Below are 20,907 nucleotides of genomic sequence, written 5' to 3' on the forward strand. Positions count from 1 at the left end.
TCGCCAGCGCCTCCGCTTGTCCGAAACACGGCAGCCGAACCAGAAACGGCTGCGGCCCTCCACACCGCCCCGGACTGGCTGCTTGGCGTGGCGGCCTCCTCCTCCCTGCTGGCCTGCGTGCGCTTTGGTTTTTTATTTCAAATGGACGTTTTAAAAAGAAAACACAGAACAAACCAAAACTACCTTCTGTTGTAGAAGACACTGACCGATTTGGAGAAGGCCTCGGGACTCGGAGAACCTGCTGGGCCCAGCCGCCCTGCGCTGGTGGCCGCTCTCTGGCCTACCTTCAGGATGTAAGGCCGCCGAGAGCCTGGGGTGGTTGCTGGTGGCGCCCGTTATTTTTTGTGATAGCAGTATTGTGCTTTTGTGGGGAAAGTGAGGTTTTTCTAACCCGCGTATATACCTGACATCCTTTATTTATTGGTTGTTAATGTTGCTGCTGCCCCTGCGCCCCGCACTCGGGGGCCGCGGGCCAACAGTCGCGTGCCCACACCACGCTTGCTTGGCAGGTTCCGGCCTGCAGCGGCCAAGAAGCCAAAAACCACTTTTTTCCTCTTTTCAGATACTGTGCTTGATGTCTGCAGAGGGGGCAGGGGGTGTTCCCTGACGGCTCACACACTGCTCCCCTCTGCCCGGGCCCCTCTGAGCCCTCGTGCCCGCCTCTCCTCCTCTGCCCGCCTCTGGGTCTGGGACAGTTTTTTCTTTTTTAACTGAAGGACGAACAGGCAACACTTCCCAGTTCCCTCCCTCTCTCTGCGTTGGCAGCCGCCTGGGAAAAGCGGTCTGTCTCTGCAGGCAGCTTCGCAGAGGTCAAGGACGTCGCCGCTTTCTCTGGAGGGTGGCAGGAGGGCGCTGAAAGTTGTCCCCCGGTGCGCCCACGCTGCTTCCCGCCTTCCAGCTGCCTTCTGCAGGGGCCGCGCGGCGTCCTGCCTGGTGGCTCTGCGCAGGCGCTGGAGGGAAGGTGGGAGAAGAGGAAGTTCCTGCCCCTCACCGCAGACTTCCAGCTCCCCCGCACCTGAGTCCGGGATGGCCCCGAAGTGTCCCCAGGAGCCTCAGATGACCCTGGACGGGAGGTCGGTGGCCGAGCCTTCCCCCTGCTTGGTGACCGTGGGCAGTCCTGCGTCCTCTCAGGCCCCGGCTGCGCCACTGAGCAGGGCCGGCAGGGCGGCCCGGGACGGTTGAGCGTGAAGCCCCTTTTCTAGGTTGACATTGTAGATTCGGAGCCTGAGGTTCGGTTGCCTGTGGCTGGGAGGCTAGGCCCCTGCAGATGCGGGGATTGTCACAGTCGCAGCTCGGTCCGCTGTCTCTTGGCCCAAGCCTTCAGACGCGGCGCGGCCTGGTTGCTGGTGTGCGGGTCTGGCCGGGGCCGAGTGTGTCCGATGACACCTTGCACCTCCCTGCAGTGCTCCTGGCCCCCAGCTCGCCCTCACCGAGGAGGCCCCAGGCTGGGAGTGGGCTCACTGCCAGGGAAGCGCAGGCTGTGGTGAGAGTTCTTGCTTCGGCTTGGTAAAGAGCATGGTCCCCTGGGCCACCCCCAAGAGGGACGGAGCTGGCCTTTGGTCCTGCCAGGAGAGGGCCTCGGTCTCCACCTCTACCCCAGGAGGCCGGAGCCTCCCCCATGGATCAGGCAACGCTTCTGCCACGGGGCAGCACGGCAGCGCCTTCAGCTGCTTTCCGTCTCCACCGTCAGCCCCAGGGACAGGGAGCACGGAGGCCACCCCCAGGGGTGGCTTTGAAGGGCGGGCCGTTGGAGGCCCCTGCAGGCTGGCTTCCTGCTTGGCCACCAGCCGGGAGGTCCGAGCCTCAGCGTGGTCACTGCAGCGCTTCCACTCCGCTCCTGCCAGGACCCCAGGGTGGAGGGTGGCTGGATGGCCTGGGGCTGGCAGGGTGACTGTGCGCCTTTTCCTGGCCGTCTCAGCTCTGCCTTGCAGAAGCCATGCTGGCCTCTCTGGCCAGGTGGGAATCACGAAGCTGCTGTCCAGCCTGGAGGCATCGAGGCCAGGGGCGCCCGGCTCAGGCCTGTCCAGGGCTAGCATGTGTTGCCCCCCAGCGGGCACCTCATCCCTGGGACCCCCACACATCTGCCAGGCACCCCCAGCACCCCAGCCTGGCAGGTGGAACCGCAGGTGTGGTTTCGGTCTTGGCAGGGGTGTCCTTGAGGACGGTGGCCCAGCAGGCCCATGCCTCGGACATACCTTTGGCTCATGGCCTGAGACAGCCCCGAGCGGCCTGCAGGGACACCCCCTTCCTGAGGGGAGCTGGACGCTGGCTATTTCCGCTCCAGGCCAACTTCTGCCCCTTCCTGTCACCAGGCCTGTACACGTGGTGGCATGCCGAGTCCCGGGGCAGGCCACCCCCGAACAGCCCGAGGGCCTGGCCCCAGTGCGCTTTCCACTTGCGGCCCCACCCTGGGCGACGCCCCTCTTTGGGCCCAGGCCCTCCGTCCCCCCGCAGAGCCATGAGTCCCAGGCCCCCGGGGGGCAGGGCCCAGCGTCTTCTTCAGCATCTGCTTCCCACTTTGTGTTGATGGTGACTTAGGAACTGTCACGATTTTCCAATATTTAACAAGGCAACGTTTAAAATAACATCCAGGCGAATGTATGTCATCTCTGTATTGATGTCTCTTCTGAAACGCTTTGTGGTTTGACAGCTGATGTCCTAGACAGGAGTCCCTGGGCTCTTGGGGACATTGTTTCTTCTCCGGGGGAGGAGGGAAGGACGACTGGGGACGTCTGGAGTCTCTCCGGATGTCCTGCCAAGGAGAAGGCCTCCGCATCTTCCCAGGGCAGGGTCCCCATTGAGAGGCTGCAAGGGCGTGCAGGGGCGCCCCCTGGTGGTGACGGGCGGCGCCGGCGTCTGGGGGCCCAACCCCGCCCAGCAGGGGTGGAGGTGAGCTGCGGACGCCCTGGACCCCTGGGCCGCTAGATGGGCAGGGTGTCGCCCAGGTGCCCTCTCGGAGGTCGTCCCAGGGGCTAGCGAGTCACTTGGCCCAGGGGCACTGATGGGAAGCCTTGCCCCCCCCTCCCTCCTTTATTATTTTTTTAAAATATCTGCGGAATAAACCCAATGGTTACTTTTTGAATGAATAAAAGGCTTTTGTTGAATAAACAGCTGGTGCCATCTCTGTCTTGCCGCTGGCCTCCAGACTCCGGCTCTGTCTCCCCAGGACGGGCGGGACACGCCCTGCCCCGTCCCGCCAACTTCCAGGACTTGCGGGGAGGCCCTTGTGGGGCCTCAGTTTCCCCGTCCGGCACGGAGGAGCCCGGCCGCCTCCCAGGGCCATCGAGGAGGACTCGCGGCCAACGGAGGGAGCAGGTGTGGCGCTGTGCTTGCTCGTGTCCTCTCCTGCTTGCTCCCCAGCTCCTCGGACTCTCCGTTCGGGGCGCCGTCCTGTCTGTGTCTCCGGGCGGGCGAGGGGAGGCCCCTGCCTGGCCGTGCGGGCCGGGGTGACGCGGCTGTGTCGCATGCCCTGGCCGCCGCCTGCGCGCCCGCTGTATGTCGTCCATGTCACGCAATTAAACACGCTTCCTGGACCTGTCCTCGCTGCGTGTGGGCTGTTGCTTTGTCTGTTTCTCTTTCTGTCTTGCTTCAGTGACACCCTCGCTCCCAGCCCAGGGTCCCCGGGGGAAGCCCGGACACAGGAAGGACCCAGGTGGGCAAGGGCGGCCCCGAGGGCAGCAGGGTGAGCCTCCTGTGAGTGACCTGAGGTATCTCCTTACCCCCACTGTGTCCGGTGGGGCCCCAGGACCTTGGCTGCTGTAAATTTGTGAAGCCGGATGAGGTGGTGCCTGCCTGTAATCCCACCACTCTGGGAGGCTGAGGCAGGTGGATCACAAGTTAAAGCGCACCCTGCGGAACTTGGGGAGACCCTGACTCAAAATAAAAAGGGAGCGAGGAGGCAGTCAGTGAGAAACCCTGGGTTCATCCCCGGGGTCCTGATGAGGTAGCTTGGTCAGAGTGGAGCCTGAGGAATGGATTCCCAACAAATCCTAGCCTGGCTGATGAGGCTGGTGTGGGGTGGCACTGTCAGACGCCCCTGCCGGGCTTCGGCAGCTGTGTTGTCCTGTGTGGTCAGAGCCCACAGGTGCATGGCTGACCCCAGGGGCTGTGACAGGGCGGGAGGTGGGTGACGGTTGCCCTTGGCCGTGGGATCTCCGAGGAGCCCCCCTTCACTCTCTGCTCAGGTAGCCCTGCTTGCTTAGTGTAGCTGAGCCTTCCCTGTGGGACACAAAGGATCAGAGAGGTGACGGTCCTTACTCTGGAGCTCAAGGAGGACACGTTAGTTCAGGGGACGATAAAGGGCAACAAGTCAAGAGAGTAATTGCCACTTAGAGATCTGTTGCTCCTAGCTGGGCAGCCTGGCACACACTTGTAATCCCAGCTACTCAGGACGCTGAGACAGGAGGACCCCAAGTTCAAGGCCAACTTGGAAAGAGCCGGTCTCAAAATTTAAATTTTTTTTTTTTTAAGAGCTGGGCCTATAACTCACGGTGAAGTCCTGGGTTCAATTCCTAGTACTCTTCCTAAAAGAAAAGACATCTGTTGCTCTAGGCCTAGGCTCTTGGAAGACACAGGAAGCGTGTGGGTTGACAGGATACAGCCACCCCCACCAGGGTGAACGGGTGAGCATCTGCCTGCAAACTCAGGCTGCTTTGCAGTTCGAGTTATTGTGAAAGGAATCTGCAGCTCCGCTCTGTGTGGAGGCAGAGTGGAGGGCCTGACACACCTCCCACTTCAGGGGCACCCATGGGCCCTCGATGCCATGCTGGGCCTAGCGTGCTGCCTGGTCCTGGTAGAACTTCTCCAGAATGGAAGGCAGTGTGGGACAGTGGTTAGGGGCACAGCGTCTGGAGTCAGGTGCCCCCACTTGACATGGGCACGGGTTCTGATTGCCAGGGGTAAAAACAGGGCCCTAAAAAAACAAAAACAAAAACAAAAACAAAAACGGGGCCCTCCCATGCAAGTCTTCACTGTCTACTTCCTGAAAAGAGGGAGTTCTACTACTCTTGGTGCTAATAAACACACTCTGTAGTGTAGACTTTAAGAATAGTGCATTTTTAAAATGCTAAGCCAGGTGTGGTGGCACATGCCCATAATCTCAGCACTCAGGAGGCTGAGGCAGGAGGATCGCTGGTAGTTCAAGGGCAGCCTGAGTTAAATAGTGACTTCAAGTCCAGCAGGAGATACACAGTGAGAGACTGTCTCAAAGAAACAAAATAAAACAAAAACTGCTGATGGGGCTGTCTCACCCCAGGTATTGTGGACTGCAGCACTTGGTCAGAGCAGTGGGCATGGAAAGGGCCTTGAAGGTCACCTGAGTTTAGGTGAAATGAGCTCAAGAAGGTGTAGTAGAACCCTTTACTTGTTCCCTACATCTCTTTTTAGCCTGGTGGAATAAAGGACTACATTTCCCAGCTTCCCTTGGGGCTAAGCATGATCATGTGACTCAGTTCTAACTAATGGGATGAGAGTGACCTGCTCCACTTCCTTCCCTTCCTCTTTTCCTTTCTGTTGGGTGGGACCAAGTCTTCCTAGGACCAGCTCCCCAAGCCTATGAGGCCACCACAGCAGCCCTGGAGTGTTAACACTGGGACTGTGACAAGGAGGAGAATATACTTGCAACTCACCTAAGCCGTCCTGGATCTGTGTCAAAAGCTGCATAGACTGTGTGATCCGCTGGCTCACTCTACATGGTGCCAGGCCACCTACAAATATTTGCATATAAACCCTCAGTGCTTGCCAAAGTCATCTAATAAAAGACCGCAAGGTGCGGAGTGCTGCGTCGCCTCCGCTACCTCTCACGCATGCTCGCGCCCTCCCTTCTTTCCTCCGCCCCCTCCGCCTCCGCGGCGCAGGGGATGGAAGTCTCTGCCAGAAGGATTCTTGGGGACGTCTTTGGATCAGGGCACCAGAGGCTCTGGAGTAGCTCGGAGCCCTGGGAGGCCCAGAAGGTGAGGCCGATTGGGTCCTTCCATTGGGAAGCCACGGGGAGGGCGCAGGGCAGGCTGGGCCTAGGCTGGGCTCAGGAAGGGCCTTACCAGGGGCTCAAGACTTGGGGTCCGGGCCTCTTGGTCTGTTCGGTCCCCTGCCTCAGATATCAGACCGTTTTCCCAGAGACCCCAAAGAGGCCATTCACAAGGAATGACATGAAGAGGAAATAGCTTTTCTTGGGGGGGGTCAGGGAATAAAGTGGGGAACAATCAAGTTGGCATCACTGCCCTAGGCAAAGACAGATCTTAGTTGAGTGCTGAACGCTGGCCTTCCCGGCGGCAGGGCCGAGCCTGGGGTGCTGCCGAGGGTTCACGTGACTTGGGGACCCTGAAGAGCCGGTTGGCATGCTGTGTGTCACCTCGGAGCAGCAGATGTGTGCCGCATCAGAGGCCAGGCTGGGACTTATCTTGGGGGGCAGGTGCCAAAGGCCAGCGTGGGAGACAGAGGGAGGGAGCTCCCTGTCACGGGGAAACTCTCAGGCCCACCCTGAGATTCAGATTCTACACCAAAGCTGCCAAATCTCATCAAGTCACAGCATAGACATTGTCGAAGGGGTTTCCAGGAAGAAGCCGGAAGCTAAGCAGGCTCCTCAGCGGCTTCCGGAGGCAGGGACAGGAGGCCGGCGTGTGAATGCTGGGCAGGCGCAGAGCCAACGCCAGGCCTCGCAAACACCTCGGGTGCACGTGCAGCCTGGATCAGAGTGCAACACACACACGGACACACGGAGTCACAACACCAGCCACAGGTGGGCACTGTGGGCGCCCCATTGCTGAGAGCTGGGTCACGGGGCCACGCTCAGCCCTACTCCCTTATTGCAGGCGGCTTTCTGCCTACCTAACGGGATGCAGAGCATCAAATGGCCAGCCGGGCGGAGAGGAATGCAGTGGGAGGGGTGGCGGTGCCTTCAGGGCACCCAAACACCAGCTTTTTCTAGCGGTGACTCCATGTGGGAAGAAGAGGTGCGAGGTCACCTCCCGGAGGTGGTGTGGACACGGGCACAGGTACTCCGAGCACACAGCACTGAGGTGCTTTCTGCTTCGCGGAAAACCTGACAGGATGTGTCTGTCTGTCTGTCTCTCCCTCTCTCCTGTGCTGGGGATGGAACCCGGGGCCTCCAACATGCTAGGCAAGGGCTCACCACTGAGCTGCACCACCAGACCTTTTCATTTTACTCGGGGACAGAGTTTAAGTTGCCCAGGCTCGTCTCGGCGCTGTGATCCTCCTGCCTCAGCCTCCTGAGCAGCTAGAATATCAGGAGAGTGCCACACACCCAGCTAGGTTGGCTGTTCTCCGTAACTCTGCCCTCTCTAACAGTTATCCAAGGGAGGACAGTACTGAGCCCCATATCCACCGTAGCCAGCACTAGACGCGCACTGCCCTCGTTTCCCCGGCCTCATCACATTGAATGCTCTCGGCAGCGCCCTCTCGGGGCTGGTACTAGTATTACACCCCACGATTTTGTAGTCGAGGCCTCCCAAGGGGCTTCGCTCTAGGAAAGGGCAGGGTCTGGGGGAGCTGCAGCCAGTTGCCCCTGGTCTGGAGGAGGAGCCCATTCCTGGGGTCCTGAGTCTGGAGGTGGAGGTGGAGGTGGGTGCTGGGCAGGGGCAGGGGCTGGCCCGGGGAGAAGGGTCCCGCTCCCCACTGCCGGTGCAGTATTCCGCGCAGTGTGGGCTGCGGCGGCTGCTGTCACTACTTCCATTTCCAGCCAAGGAAGCCGATGGAGCTGAACCACAAAAGTTCAGTGACTCGCCTAGGGCCACACAGCCAATGGAAGGCAGGGCCGGGGTCTGGGGCCCCGCCTACTGGACACAGAGCCACGATGGCCCCATCCTGTGATTCATCACCTTTGGCCTGAGGTCCTCTCCCCGGGTGGCCTAGAACTGGCCCTTCGCAGAGGCTGGGATTTTCCATCCCGTCATTGTGTGTGTGTGTTAGTAAGGACTGAACCCAGGGTCTTTGCACTGAGCTACATCCCCAGCCCTTTTTTATTTTTAAATTTTTTTTGAGACAGTGTCTCACTGAGTCACTGAATTGCCCAAGCTGGGCTTGAATTTGTATTTCTGCCTCAGCCTCCCCAGTGCGGGGGTGACAGGCGTGCGCCCCTGTGCCTGGCTGCAGTGCCGTGCAGGGGGAGACCAGGCAAGCACTGGCTCCCTGGAAACGCGCACCCGGTGGCAGCAGGGCAGCTGGGCGGCCAGCGCTGCCTTCTGTCCGTCCCTGCCGTGGCAGAACAGCGGTGACCTGGATACCCTGGGGCACAGGGGACCCCCGGGACTCAGCCTGACTGGTGGCTGCCGTCTCTTCTCCGGGTGCCTGGCTACAACTGCGGCCTGGGTGGGTGACACCGTATTGACTGGGCCTGTGCTCAGCCTCCCCATCTGGGTATCGGGGAAGCAGAGGTGCATTTCTCTGGGCCGTGGGCAGGTGCCAGGGAGACCACATGGGAAGTCTGGGTTCTGCGGAGGTGGTGATGTCCCTGCCACCCGGTCCTTTCCACCCCGAGTTGCTGCCCCTTCCCTCGTCCCCGCATGGCCCAGCAGTGTGGCTCTCGGCTTAGCCATCCCTGAGGGCCCCTGGGCGAGGCTGCACTCACTCCAGACCCTGTTCCAAGTCCACATGGGGAGAGGACACCCCGGGCCCTGAACCCGTCCTGCGGCAGCCAAGGCTCTCGCTGAGCCCGGCCTCTGCCCCGGAGCCACCTCTGAGCGTTAGAAACGGCCAGCATCCTCAAGGTGCCGGGGGATCACTTTGTGCAGTGCAGACGCGGGGCGGGGCTGCCTCTTGGCCACCATGGTCCCGGCTGCAGCCATGAGGACATAGGCAATGCGATGAAAGCGGAGGCTGCACCCCCGGGGCTGTGCCGTGTGCAGTTTCTGTTAAAATGTTGTTATGGGAAACTCCCAGGTCAGTACCTGCGCAAAGTGGACTTGCTTTGCCCCCCCTCCACCTCATCCCACCCCGCTCCGCCCTGCTCTTCTAGCACTGAGGATGGAACCCAAGACCTTTGCACTGAGCTATATCCTCAGCCCTTTTAAATTTTCATTTCTTTTTTCAGAGCGGGGAGTTGAAACCAGGGCTTTGTACATGCTAGGCAAGTGTGCTACCACCAAGCTATGTCCCCAACCCCTTAATTTGCATTTTGAGATGAGGTTTCACTAAGTTGCCCAGGCTGTGCTTGAACTTGAAATCCTCCTGCCTCGGCCTCCCAGAACACAGGTTACAGGTGTGCATTGGCACACCTGGCTTGGGTCTGGGCTCTTTCACTTAGCATGATGTGCAGTACAGCTCAGGACTCCCTTCTTTTTTATGTGCTCTGTCATCTTTAAGATGGAGTGACTGAGTCTGTGGAGGTCTGGTGGGCGGAAGGGAGCTCCTTCCACAGTGGGTTTGACTAAGGACAGATGGCCTAAGTGGGGACTGTCCATAGAATAGTACTTGGTACTACCCAAGCAGGAGCAAGTACTGAAGCCATCACAGCCCTGGTCTGGTGGCCTATGGCTCATCATTGCTGCCCCTGCCCTGTCAGGAACTAGACTGAGCTCCCAGTGCCACTAAGGGCCACCAGCTTCCTTGTGACTCTGGCTGGAGACCTAGAGGCCAGATGGGCAGAAAATCTTTTGCTGAGACTGGGTCTTGGTATACATAGGCTGGCCTATGTATACCATAGGTTGGCCTCCAAATCAAGGTGATCCTCTTGCCTCAGCCTCCCAAGTGCTGAGATTACAGGCTCTTAGCTCACTGCTCTTGGAGAAAAATAAGTTGGGAAGAGAGAGGAGAGTGGATGCCGGCAGAGAAAGGGGAATTTGGGGGGGCAGCCCTGAGAGCAGAGGCCACGGGGGGCCGTGTTGAAAGGGGACATTTCCTGCCCCCCAGTACTCCAAGAGCGTTCAGCAGGGACCAACCTGTCCCTCTGATGCCTCTGAGTCACACGTGAGGTTCTTTCGGCCTTGTAGCCTCCCTGGGTGCAGCCTGAAGGTCAGGCCGGGAAGCTGTCAAGTTCAAGGCCTTTGCAGGCAGCACACCCCGCAGGAGCCTGGAGTAAACTTACTCCGGTTTCAGGCTGGAAGGAAGGGAACTGAGCTCCCGCACCAGGAGGGAGACTTGGCGAGAAGGTTTCCAATGGAATCCGGGGAACTCTAGTTATTAAAGGACTGTATTTAAAGAAGATTGCCTCCTCGGAGAGGCGGTCGTCAACTCCCTCGGCGAGCAGCTAGTGTTCTGGTTACACCAAAAAATGTGTTTTTCCCTCTTTTCAAGTTCGCAGAGCTGGGAGGGTCGCTTGGGGTGGGGCCTTACGCAGCAGTTTGGAAAGCAGAGGGGAAGGGCCCAGCCCAAGTCCTCCACCGCCTCTTGCAGTCCCAGCCCAGCGCTGCCAGAGCTGCAGGAGGGAAGGAGCTACCGGGACCGCTGGTAACAGCTTGCTGTACGGGGAAATTACTGAGCGCCTGCTGGGCACCAGGTCGTTTCACATATGATGAACGTGTAATGGGAGCAGGGACCCTGAGGATGCCAGGGTTCCCTCTCTCCCTCTCTGCCGCTTGCAGGTCTCCAACCCCGGGCTCCTCCTTAGGGTGGGGCACATGGCCATCAGCATCCCCCATTCATACCCCCTGAGACCCTGATCCCAGAGGCAGTAAGGATGTTGATTGGCTCTGACTGGGTCATGTGTCCATGTTTGGACCAGTCACTGTAGCTGGAGAGATGAAATAATGTGATTGGTTGCCCTGGGTCACATGATCATTATCACATGGTGTCTACCGGGACTCCGTTACCATAAGGAATGGTGCAGCATCCTTAACTGCATCAATAGAAGCCATATTTTGCTGACCTAACCAGCACTAGTGGGTGCTCATTATGTTTGGTGTACTCAAGCAGAAACAAGCGCTGAAGCCATCACAGCCCTGGTCTGGTGGCCTATGGCTCATCATTGCTGCCCCTGCCCTGTCAGGAACTAGACTGTGCCCCCAGTACCACTGACGGCCACCGCCTTCCTTGTGAGTCTGGCTGGAGACCCCGAGGCTGGGTCCGCAGAGCCGGTGACACTCCACCTCCACTGCAAAGGAGGATGGGAAGGCAAGTGATCTCCATACCGGAGACAAGGTCAGCTTTCTACTAAGCCTCAGCCGGCTCCTGAAGGTGACTTTTTTTTTTTTTGTCTTTTTGAGACAGGGTCTCACTATGCAGTTCAGGCTGGCCTTGAGCTCACTTTGTAGCCCAGGCTAGCCTCGAACTCGAAACGATCCTCCTGCCTCAGCCTCCCGAGTGCTGGGATTACAGGCATGCGCCACCACACCTGGCTTCCTGAAGGTGACTTTTGGGTGGCCAGAGCTCACGGCAAGTGCACTCCGCAGGGTACGTGTTGCTGCGTGTGCAGTGACCACTGCCCGTTTTAGTGGGAGGCTTTCGTCCCCACGGTATGGGCTGGTTCCCACTGTCACAGCAGAAGCAATCAGATCGCATTTGGTAAAAGAGCCTGGCCCGTAAATCTTGGCCTTTGGCAAGCAGCCCCGCTCCGTGCTCAGAAGGTCGTGGCTTATTTGTCCGGGCTGGAAGCACCATTTCTCTTCTTCAGATTTTCCGAAGAGTTTCTTGGGAATCAGTCCCAGGCGCCATTAATCTAAACGTTTTTAATCTCGTTGCTTTTACCATTCGCTGCTTTAATCAAAGGTCAGCTGTCAGGGCTAGTGGCTAGGCGAGATCCGTTTCCTTGACTGACGTGACCTTGGTGACCCGGGATTCTGTGGTGGGGATGTCCTGAGGGTGAACTGAACTGGCGAGTCCTTAAAGAAGACTAGCAGGGAAGGCTGGGGTGCCGCGGAGCTCCAGCCTGGCTCGGGACCCAGCACCCCACTGCCGGGGCCAACCTCGGGCTGCTTGGAGGTGAGCGGAGGCGCACCTGCTCCGGTTTGCTGTCTGCCTTCACCAGGCAGCCGCCCCCTGCCCTTTAAAAAAATATGGTGCTGGAATCTCCGTAAAATAAAATCCATCATTATCGTTCTTTTCAAGTGTACGATGCAGCAGCATCTCTTACTCACAGCTTTGCCAACTGTCCCCGCTATCGGTTCCAGAACTTTCTTACTCTGCAGGGAAGCCCCGTACCCACTCACGGTCACCTCCGGCCTCCTACCCCGGCCCTCGTCCACCGCCAAGCTGTTTTCCATCTCTGGGTTTGTCTCTTCCAGAGACGTCCAGACTCTGTTTATACGAGTCTGCGAAACAGGGATCACACAACGAGTGGGTTTTTGTGTCTGGCTGTTTTCACCGAGATCACATGTCCACAGTTATAGAAAGACCAGTGCGCCATCCCTCCTTATTGTGGAATGGCATTTGATTGTACGAACGGTCTTCGTTTTGCTTATCCACTTGTTTCATCGATGGGTGCTGGGGTTGTTTTCACCTTTGGGCTGTTGGTAATAGTGCTGCTGGGAGCATCACAAACAAGTCTTTATTTAAACGCTTGGTTTTTACCAGACATGGCGGCGCACGCCTGTAATCCCAGCGCTCGGGAGGCTGAGACAGGAGGATCGTTGCGAGTTCGAGACCAGCCTGGGCTACAAAGTGAGCTCAAGGCCAGCCTGAACTGTGAATCACTGTCACTTTAGATTAAGATGTCAAATCAGGCAGAGCAAGGCCTCTCTGTTCTGGAGCCCCCAGGGTGGGCTCCTGCAGGTCTGTTTCTGTCCCAGTCATGGGCCAGAGGGTGACCTCACCCACCAAGATGAGGTGGGGAGGGCTGGCGTGGGGAGGGTTGCCCTTCTGCGCGTCATACGGAAGAAGCGTGGACACTGCACCAGGAGGGGAGTGTGGAGGTGAGGACAAGCTTTCCAGGAAGAAGCAGGGACAGGGCAGAGGGGAGAAGCCAGCTGCAGCTGCCGAAATGTACACACTGGTGCAGCGGGAGTTTTAGTTATGAGAGAGAATCCGAAAGGACAAAGGGACAGGCGCTGACCCTCCACTCGCTGTGGATATTCGTGCCACTGGTGACAACGCTCACGGTGACGCGATGGCCTGAGTGACAGCAAGGCTCAGTCAGTGCGCAGCTGAGCAGTGAGCAGTGACACCCCTTTCCCCCGAGGCAGGCTGCCTGCTCCCCGCCAGGTCGGGGCCCCTGCGGCCCGTGAGCCCCATCGGGCCAGGCCGGGGCTGGGGCGCGTCTCAGCGGGCTTGGCTCTGCTTGGGCTTTCCCTTGTTTGTTCTTGGCAAACCTAGGCACGGCCCGCGTTCCCACGTCTCTTGAGCACTCAAGAGACGGCATGGCCTGGAGGCCAGTCCCGCAGAGGCCTGGACGCTGCGGTCAACCATTCGGTGTCCCCACGCGGCTCCGGGAGCCTGACTCCTGGGCCTCAGCGGCTCTGTCCCCTGCCGTCCTGCTCCCCCTCTCTGACTTCTCCGTAGAGACCAGCAGCAGCCCCGCTCGCTCTCCAGGGCTGGAGCTCCGCCCCCTCCTTCCGGGAGCTTTCCAGGAAACACAGGTGGGAGCCTCGGCTGCAGAGGTCCCTGGCCGCTAGGAACCAGGCTGCACAGCTGTATTTCCGGCAGGAGCCGGAGCCCGTTGTGAGCCGCGAACGCGAGGGTCTCGGCAGCACGCACCTTAGGAGGATCTAGCGTGCCCGCGGTGGACACAGAGCGCGCAGCGGAAGGTAGCAGGATGAGACGCGCACACGCAGCGCCCTTGAATCATCCTGAAGCCGGCAGCCGCCCCCTCGCCGCCCCTGGTCTTCCGCAAAACCCGTGCCCGGTGCCAAGAAGGTGGGGACTTACGCGCTTCTCACTGAAAGGTGCAGAATGTCTGAAGCTGGAGTCCAGGGCTGGCGCAGACGGGCCGGAAGGACCGCGCGTGTGGGAGGAGACTCAGAGCTGCGCACCAGCTCCGGACTCCTGCCTCGGGGTCCCGTCTGCACCCGCACCCTGCGCTGCCGAGCAGCGTGTGGAGGTGGGGTGCTGTAAAGGAGCTGGTAGCCCAGCTCCTTTGGAATGGGGTCTCACTGTGGAGGTCAGGTTGGCTTTGCACTCACTGTGCAGCCCAGGCTGGCCTCAAAGTTGCAGTGACCCTCCTGCCTCAGCCTCCCAAGTGGTCAGGTCACAGTGCCACTGCACCTGGCCAGCATTTCCATTCTTACAGCAGAATAGATCTGATGCCTGGAGAAAGACAGGTGGGGCGGGGCGAGGGGCCTGGGAGGGTTGGGCACTGAGGCATCAGATCTGACCAGGACCAGGATGCAGCGAAGCATAAGGAAGGACCCCTGGCATGGGAGGGCCATCTCTCTGGGACTGGCCACGTGTCTGGAGTCTTGGGTTCTGATCCAGCCCGGCGGCTGGCTGTGGGTTCCCATGCAGACACGGGGGACAGGACAGGCTCCCGAGCAGGGAACAGCAGTGCACGCTGGTTTAAGTGGATGGCTGCTGGTGCGCCTACCATGAAGACGTGGCACAATAGGAAATAAGACAGGAAGTGAGGGCTCCACTGGGACCGCACCTTTTGAAAATAGAGCGAACAGGTGGATTATCTGGAATTGAACACTATAGGCTCTCAGGAGCCTGGAGGAGCTACGGTGTCGGGGCAGAAACTGACCCCTGTGTCTCCCCCGGCCTGCCTGGGACCATGGTCTCGCTCACTCCGTTCCAGGCCCACAGCTCCACTCTCGGGAGCCCTGGGCGTCCAGCTGTCCCATGGTCAGAGCAGCACCCTGGCTGCCCTGGGCGGGCAGTGCCATCAGACCAGACATCGCTCTTGCTGGAGACATGGGGACGAGTGGCAGGTGCCCGCCCAAGGCTCCCTTCCACGTCCCCAGGGAGCCGTGCCGAGATGAGCTTGGACCTCTCTCTCCTGCTTGCTGCGTGGCCCAGGGAGCCTGGCCTTGGCCTCAGGGTGGTGGCGCTGTGAGATTCGCCGGAGATCAGCTCTCGAGACTCTGCTCCGTCACAGCTCGTTCAACCAGTGCGGAAAGCAAGGTTGGGGGCTCTGCTACAGGTCCCCGGGCTGTTTCTAGACTCAGAACCCCGGGGGCCACTGACCACAGCACTTGTCTGGCCCTGGTGACCATTCTGAGGACAGGCACCTTGCTCTCCCTGGGCCACCTCTGCTCCTGCCTCTGAGGACCAGATTCAGCTTTGTGACATCTGGGAGGGCTACGCTGTGCACTTCTGGCACAGTGGCCCCCTGAATGTAAATGGGATCGCTGCCTGCATTCCTCTATAGCTCCCTAGTGCCTCTGGAAAAGGCCCAACAAGGCTTGGGAGGTGGCTCATGGTGTGGTCTTGGTCCCACACGTCTCCCTGCCGATGCAGTGCTATTTCCACTCCTCAAATGCCCTTCCCCTCTTGTTCTTGGGGACATCTCAAGACCTCTTGGTGGCCTCTGCTGACCTCTGAGGCTCAGCCCCTCCTTCCTCTGGGCTCCCAGAGTCTTGGTAATTCCCCGATTAGCACTTAGCTCACTGACTTAGAATTGTTTGTTTACGCGTCTCTTCTCCCCAGTGTGGGACGAGGCCTTCTGCATCTTCAGATCCCCTTGATCCAGGGGTGCCTTGGAGAGCGAGACACATACTTCGGGTCCAGTCAGTGTTTGTGGGGTGAACGACCAAAGGACCTGTGTGACCCCCAGGGTCGTCCACCCTGGTCACCGTTTGGGTCCTGGCTGCTGTTCCCGACTGCCTTCCCACAGCTGGGGCCTCTCTTCTGTCTCCAACAGCTGGCCTAGCCCTGCCCAGGCTCTGGGGCAATCGCAGCCCTGGCCGGGGACATTTAAAGAGCCAGAGTCCGCATGTGACTCCAGGCCGCCTGGAACTGGGCTGCGCGTTCCACGCTGTGCTGGTTGGGAGCCCGACTCCTGCACACCCAGCTCTCTGGGACACAGTGTCCTCAGCACCCAGTCCCATGGCTGGTGCCCAGCTCTCCAGCACCTGCTGCCTTGCGTGTGGTGGACCTCCATGCACCTGGTGCTGGGGTCTGCTGTGATAGAGCTTGCGACCTGGCTGGCAGTGAGGTTGCAGCTGAGAGGGCTAGGGGACGGTGGGTTATAGGGCAAAGGTGCCCCAGGGCAGGGGCCGTGGAGGGGGAGGGGAAGGGAGAAGGTGGGGGCTTCTTCTTGATGAAGACTGCAGGGCAGGGCTGGAGGAGTCACCCCCACTGGCTCAGAGCTGCAGCTGAGTCTACAGAGTCTCTGTCTGAGCACCCTAGGAGGGTCTGAGAGCTGAGGTTTTTCAAAGGACTTTTGTTTTTGTACTGGGGATGGGACGCAGGGCCTATACACTGTGCTACGTGCCTAGCCTTTAGAGACAGAGTCTAAGTTGCCTAAGCAGGACTTGAACCTGAGATCCTCCTGCCTCAGCCTCCCAAGTGCTGGAATTACAGATGTGTGCCACCATGCCAGCCTCTCACATGACTTTTTTTGTGTGTGTGTGCCAGGAGTCAACCTCATGATCCCACACTTGCCAGGCAGGCGCTGTGCCGCTGAGCTATATCCCTGGTCCACATGACTGTTAAGATCAGGCATGCCAGCAAAAGCTGTGTTTTGTGTGCGTGTGCGCGTGTACGCAGATTGGAGAGTGAATCCAGGGCCTTTGCACTGAGCTACATCCCCAGCCCTTTAAAAACATTTTTTCTTTTTCATTTTAGACAGGGTCTTGCTCTGACCCTATGTAGCCCGGGCTGGGCTCAAGCTTGTAGTTTCCTGCCTCAGCCTCCCGGAGGGCTGGGGTTACAGCTGTGCACCTGTAACATCTACCCAGCCCCTGCAACATGCCAAAGACGTGGTTAGGAGCTGGGGTTGCTGTTGGAGGGGAATCAAGACTCAGCCCCGTCCCCAGGTGTCCCCAGTCCCAGACTGGTGGGAAGAAGTGTGCAGGGCCCAGGGACAGCTGAGATGGCAGCTGGGGGACACGCGGACCAGTCGGATGGCGGAGGCCGCAACGTCGGGGAGGCGACGGTGGAGCCAGGCCCAGGCAGTGCTCACCTGGCCCCAGAACCTTCCCATGCCATCCATGGTGTGGGAGAGGTGGGTGGGTAGAGGGGCACCAAGTTCTCGATTGCCCAGGGGACCTGTGACAAGGCCCAGCAACACTTAAGGTGCAGCACAGCCCAGGGCCTTGGGGGGTGGTCTTTCTAGATCCACCTTTGGTCCCATGTGTGGCCCCGGAGTGCTGGGCGACCTTGGGCAAGTGAGGTCACCTGTCTGAGCCTCGGTTTGTTCATCAGCAACCTGAGTGTGGTGTGTGTCTCCTGGGGTTGCAGTGAGCTCTTACAGGAGGTCTTAGCCCGGCCCGTGCTCAGCACTCGGCAGCGGGAGCGCGGACCGGTGATTATCACAGTCCTAAGTACCGCGGGGAAGCTCGGCTCCCGGGGCGCCCCAGGAGGGGGAGAGGTGGAGCGCTGGGACGGTGTGGGGGTGGACAGGGCCGGGAGCGCAGCGGCCTCAGCCAGGCGGGGGTGACAGCCGTCGTCGCGCCCTCCCGCCCCCGCGTGGGCGCGCAGGTGTCCGCCGCTCCCCGCGCCGCAGCCTTGGCCGCGGCCCCACCTCCCTCCCGCCGCGTCCTCCCCTAACCCCGGGTCTGGACCGGCAGCGGCGGGGCTGGGAAAGTTTGAGTCACGGTGGGGGAGCGGCGGAGGCGGGCCGTGACCCTGAGCAGGGTGGGGTGGGCCCAGGACCCGCCTTGGGCTCCCGGCAGCGGGACCCCGCCGCGCACCCCTATCCCGCGCGCCGAGCGTCCCACGAGCAGCGCCGCGCTCTCCACGATGCCCGGGGCGCCGCTCCTGCGGCTGCTGGTGGCCGTGGTCTCCGCGGCTGCGGCGGTGGCCGGTGCGCCCGGGACGGCGCTGCACCCCGCCACGGGGGACGCCACCCTGGCCTTCGTCTTCGATGTCACCGGCTCCATGTGGGACGACCTGATGCAGGTGATTGACGGCGCCTCGCGCATCCTGGAGCGGACCCTGAGGAGCCGCAGCCAGGCCGTCGCCAACTACGCGCTGGTGCCCTTCCACGACCCAGGTAACGCCGGCTCGCGCAGCTTCCCGCGGCCGCGCCTCTGCGCCCTGGGCGCACCTGGCGCTGCTGGGCCCGGGGTGGGGCCCGGGTTGCAGCGCCCCCTCCCTTCCCCGCTCCTTCTTCCCTCCCCAGGGACCCTTTGTCCCCGCTTCTCCCGCGCGCCCCTGGTTGGCGCTGTCAGGTGAGTGGCACCGGCGGTGACCCCGGCAGGGCACCTTCCCAAGCCTGGCTTTCTTCGTTTGGGAAACGCTACTTTTCGGGTCTTTGCCTTTTACGTTTGTCATTTCTTGGAATTCGCTCCCAGCTTGGGCGTTGGAGGCCACAGCTGACCCCAAACACAGGGCTCGGGCGATGTGGGGCCCACCGTGGAACCGCACGGGTGAGCCTCACCCGATCGCGACCTGGCCCTCTGTCCCCTGGCTTCTCAGGAACACAGCAGCTCGCCGCAAGCGGGGCGCCCACCTGCGTGCGCGTCCCCTGCGGGCAGCGCCCCGCTGTCCCTGGAGCCCTTTCCCTGCAGCTCTGGGCTGGCACATGCCCTCGACTCGGCCCCTGGGAGGCCCCGTGGGGAGAGCTCCTGCCGCAGGGCCTCAGAGCGCGCTGCGCGTCCCCAGCCACAGCCGGGGGCTGGTCCTCCTGCATTCTGTTTATAATGGAAAGCTTCAGACTTAGAACAGAGTATACAGCACAGTGAACACCTGTGCGCCCGCCGCCTGGGTCCTCTGCTTTATACCGTGCTTCATAGCCTTTCCCCGTCTACCCACCCCTCTAACCAGAAGGATAGCTTTAAAAGGAAAAAAATTCAGAGTCTTCGCATGATGGAACTGCGAAGTCCTTCGTGCTGAGGAATTACACACAGTGGCGCTCTTCTGGGAGAATGCGCGTCTGCTAATCACAACATCCTTAGGGCCCTCCAAACTCTTCCGCGGGGTCCCCAGGCGAAGGTGTTGTCTTGGGGACTTGGGGTCCCTCTGCTTCCAAAACTTCTGGGCTTCCCAGGCCTTTGCAATTCAAAGCCCAGCAGCGAGGGTTCCAGAAGGATTTCTGGGAGCAGCAGAAGAACCGCTCTCCCCGCTGAGGCACCGAGGTCGCCGCGGTGCGGAGCGGGAGCGTGACTGTACCCTGCGGCGTGGGCAGGCACGGCAGTCCCCTCGGTCTCTCCAGCTCTGTAGACCACCGTCTGGACTATTCTTCCAGGCCGTGGCTCTGAGGGAGGTCAGGGGTCCTGGACTCCACCCCTTTATCCAACAGTGGGGGAAACAGACTAGGGATGGGAGCAAGTCACCATTCATGATCAAAAACCTGCATTTTTCCTTAAAATGCCTGGTTGTAGGGTAGGAGCCAGACACGTGTCCCCAGGCCCAGGACGGGGCTCACGAGGGCTGCCCTGCCTCCTCCCGTATGCCGACACCTCCAGGGAGCCCTCCAGGCACCCCCACCTGCTCCCCCTGAAACCAAGCAGGCTCAGCCATCACTCCATCATCCTCTCTGGTTCCCCAAATCCTACTCTCTGGAGACACTCCAGTTCCCTTAGAGGGGGACACCCCATCAACGGAGCCCCCTGGTATGGGTAGAGCCCTGTGAGGGAGGGGACCAGTGGCAAGCTCTCTGAGGACATGCATGGCAGGAGGGCCGAGGAGCATGAGCAAAGCTGGGTGTGGTGGTGCATGTCTGTAATCCCAGCACTCTGGGAGGCTGAGGCAGGAGGATCACAGTTTTGAGCCCAGCCTGGGCAACTTAGTGAGACTGTGTCTCAAAATGAAAAATAAAAAAGGGCTGGGGCTGGAGCCTAGTGTGAAGGTCATTCCCCAGTGCGCACCCCCACATGCACAAAAGAAGGAAGGAAAGCAAGCAAGCAGATGCATGTTTTCTGGGTTTGGACCATTACCTGGCAGGAGCTCACTTTGTAGCCAAGGGCTCGGTTGGGACAGAGGACTTGCTGGGGTGCAGGGAGCTGGCTGGGCAGTGGCTGGAGGACAGTCTGACATGCAGGGACAGGTGGCTGGGAGAGAAGAAGGGAGGGCGGCAGCCTGAGGGGGGCCCAGGTCCCTGCGTTTCCTGCTGTGGGTTCGGACCTGGGCAAGGAGCAGTGGCGGAAGTCTGGCTGCCTCTTTGGAGTCACCAGATGGAATTCCCTTCCGTGCAAACGGTGCTTGAGAAATAGACTTTCTCACTGACAGGATCCACGTCTACGTGCTGGACAGGCTTTCTAGAGAGAGAAGGGCCTGGAGCTAGGAGTGGTGGTTCTAGACCAGAGTCTGGCAACAAAGGAAGACTCGTGTTTGGAAATTTTTTTGTAAGTACTTTTTTTATTTGCTAGGTAGTTCAGGCTGGTCTTGAATACATGGCGATCCTCCTGCCTCAGCCTCCCAAGTGCTGGAACTTCAGATGTGTGCCACCATGCCCAGTGATTTTCATGAATTTTTAAGTGCAAAATGCGGTATGTTCCCAGAGATGAAATATTAGAGAAATTTGTGAATCATTTCATTTGTCTGGAAATTTAGATTGCTTTCAGGTTTTCTATGGTCGAACATTACAGCAAACACTCCTGGAGGTAGAGCGGCATCTTTGGTTGGTTCTGCTGTAGGAGTAAGTGCCCAGGAGTGGAAATCCTCGGCAGTTTTAACACAGGGTGGATGGGCCACACTTCGAATTGTTTTCCAGAGGGAGCCGGGAGTTGAACCTTCACCAGGGGCAGCTGGGGGCGGTTTTGGTGCAAACTGACATGGGGCACTAGAGAACGCCGTCCTTACCTTAGTGCAAAAGACAGGAAAGCGTCTCTTGTGTTTTGACTGCTGGTGAGGGCCACTACGGCTTCAAGTGTTCCTTTGATTGCTTCCTGTGCAACTCTTTTTCTTTTGTTAATTGTCAGTTTCTTTGCTGACTTTTCTTTTTTTATGGAGGGTAGACAGGGTCTCTCTGTGCACTTCAAG

The 20,907-nt window shown here is 59.6% G+C and overlaps 2 protein-coding genes across 2 annotated transcripts in view; both read left to right on the plus strand.

Annotated features, from left to right (window-relative positions):
* Ncs1 (neuronal calcium sensor 1) overlaps nt 1–3,539 on the plus strand; it is a gene marked incomplete in the record, with an annotated part of 20,407 nt that extends 16,868 nt beyond the window's left edge. Inside the window, 1 exon segment of the mRNA XM_005408341.2 lies at nt 1–3,539.
* Nucleotides 3,540–17,643: 14,104 nt separating this feature from the next.
* The window catches only part of Hmcn2 (hemicentin 2), a gene marked incomplete in the record, with an annotated part of 130,718 nt that continues 127,454 nt past the window's right edge, over nt 17,644–20,907 (plus strand). The window contains 1 exon segment of the mRNA XM_013506721.1: nt 17,644–17,977. Within this exon segment, the coding sequence (XP_013362175.1) occupies nt 17,725–17,977 (253 nt within the window).

The sequence above is a fragment of the Chinchilla lanigera genome, unplaced genomic scaffold (assembly GCF_000276665.1).
Source record: "Chinchilla lanigera isolate Chin_1 unplaced genomic scaffold, ChiLan1.0 scaffold00112, whole genome shotgun sequence".
Classification (NCBI taxonomy): domain Eukaryota; kingdom Metazoa; phylum Chordata; class Mammalia; order Rodentia; family Chinchillidae; genus Chinchilla; species Chinchilla lanigera.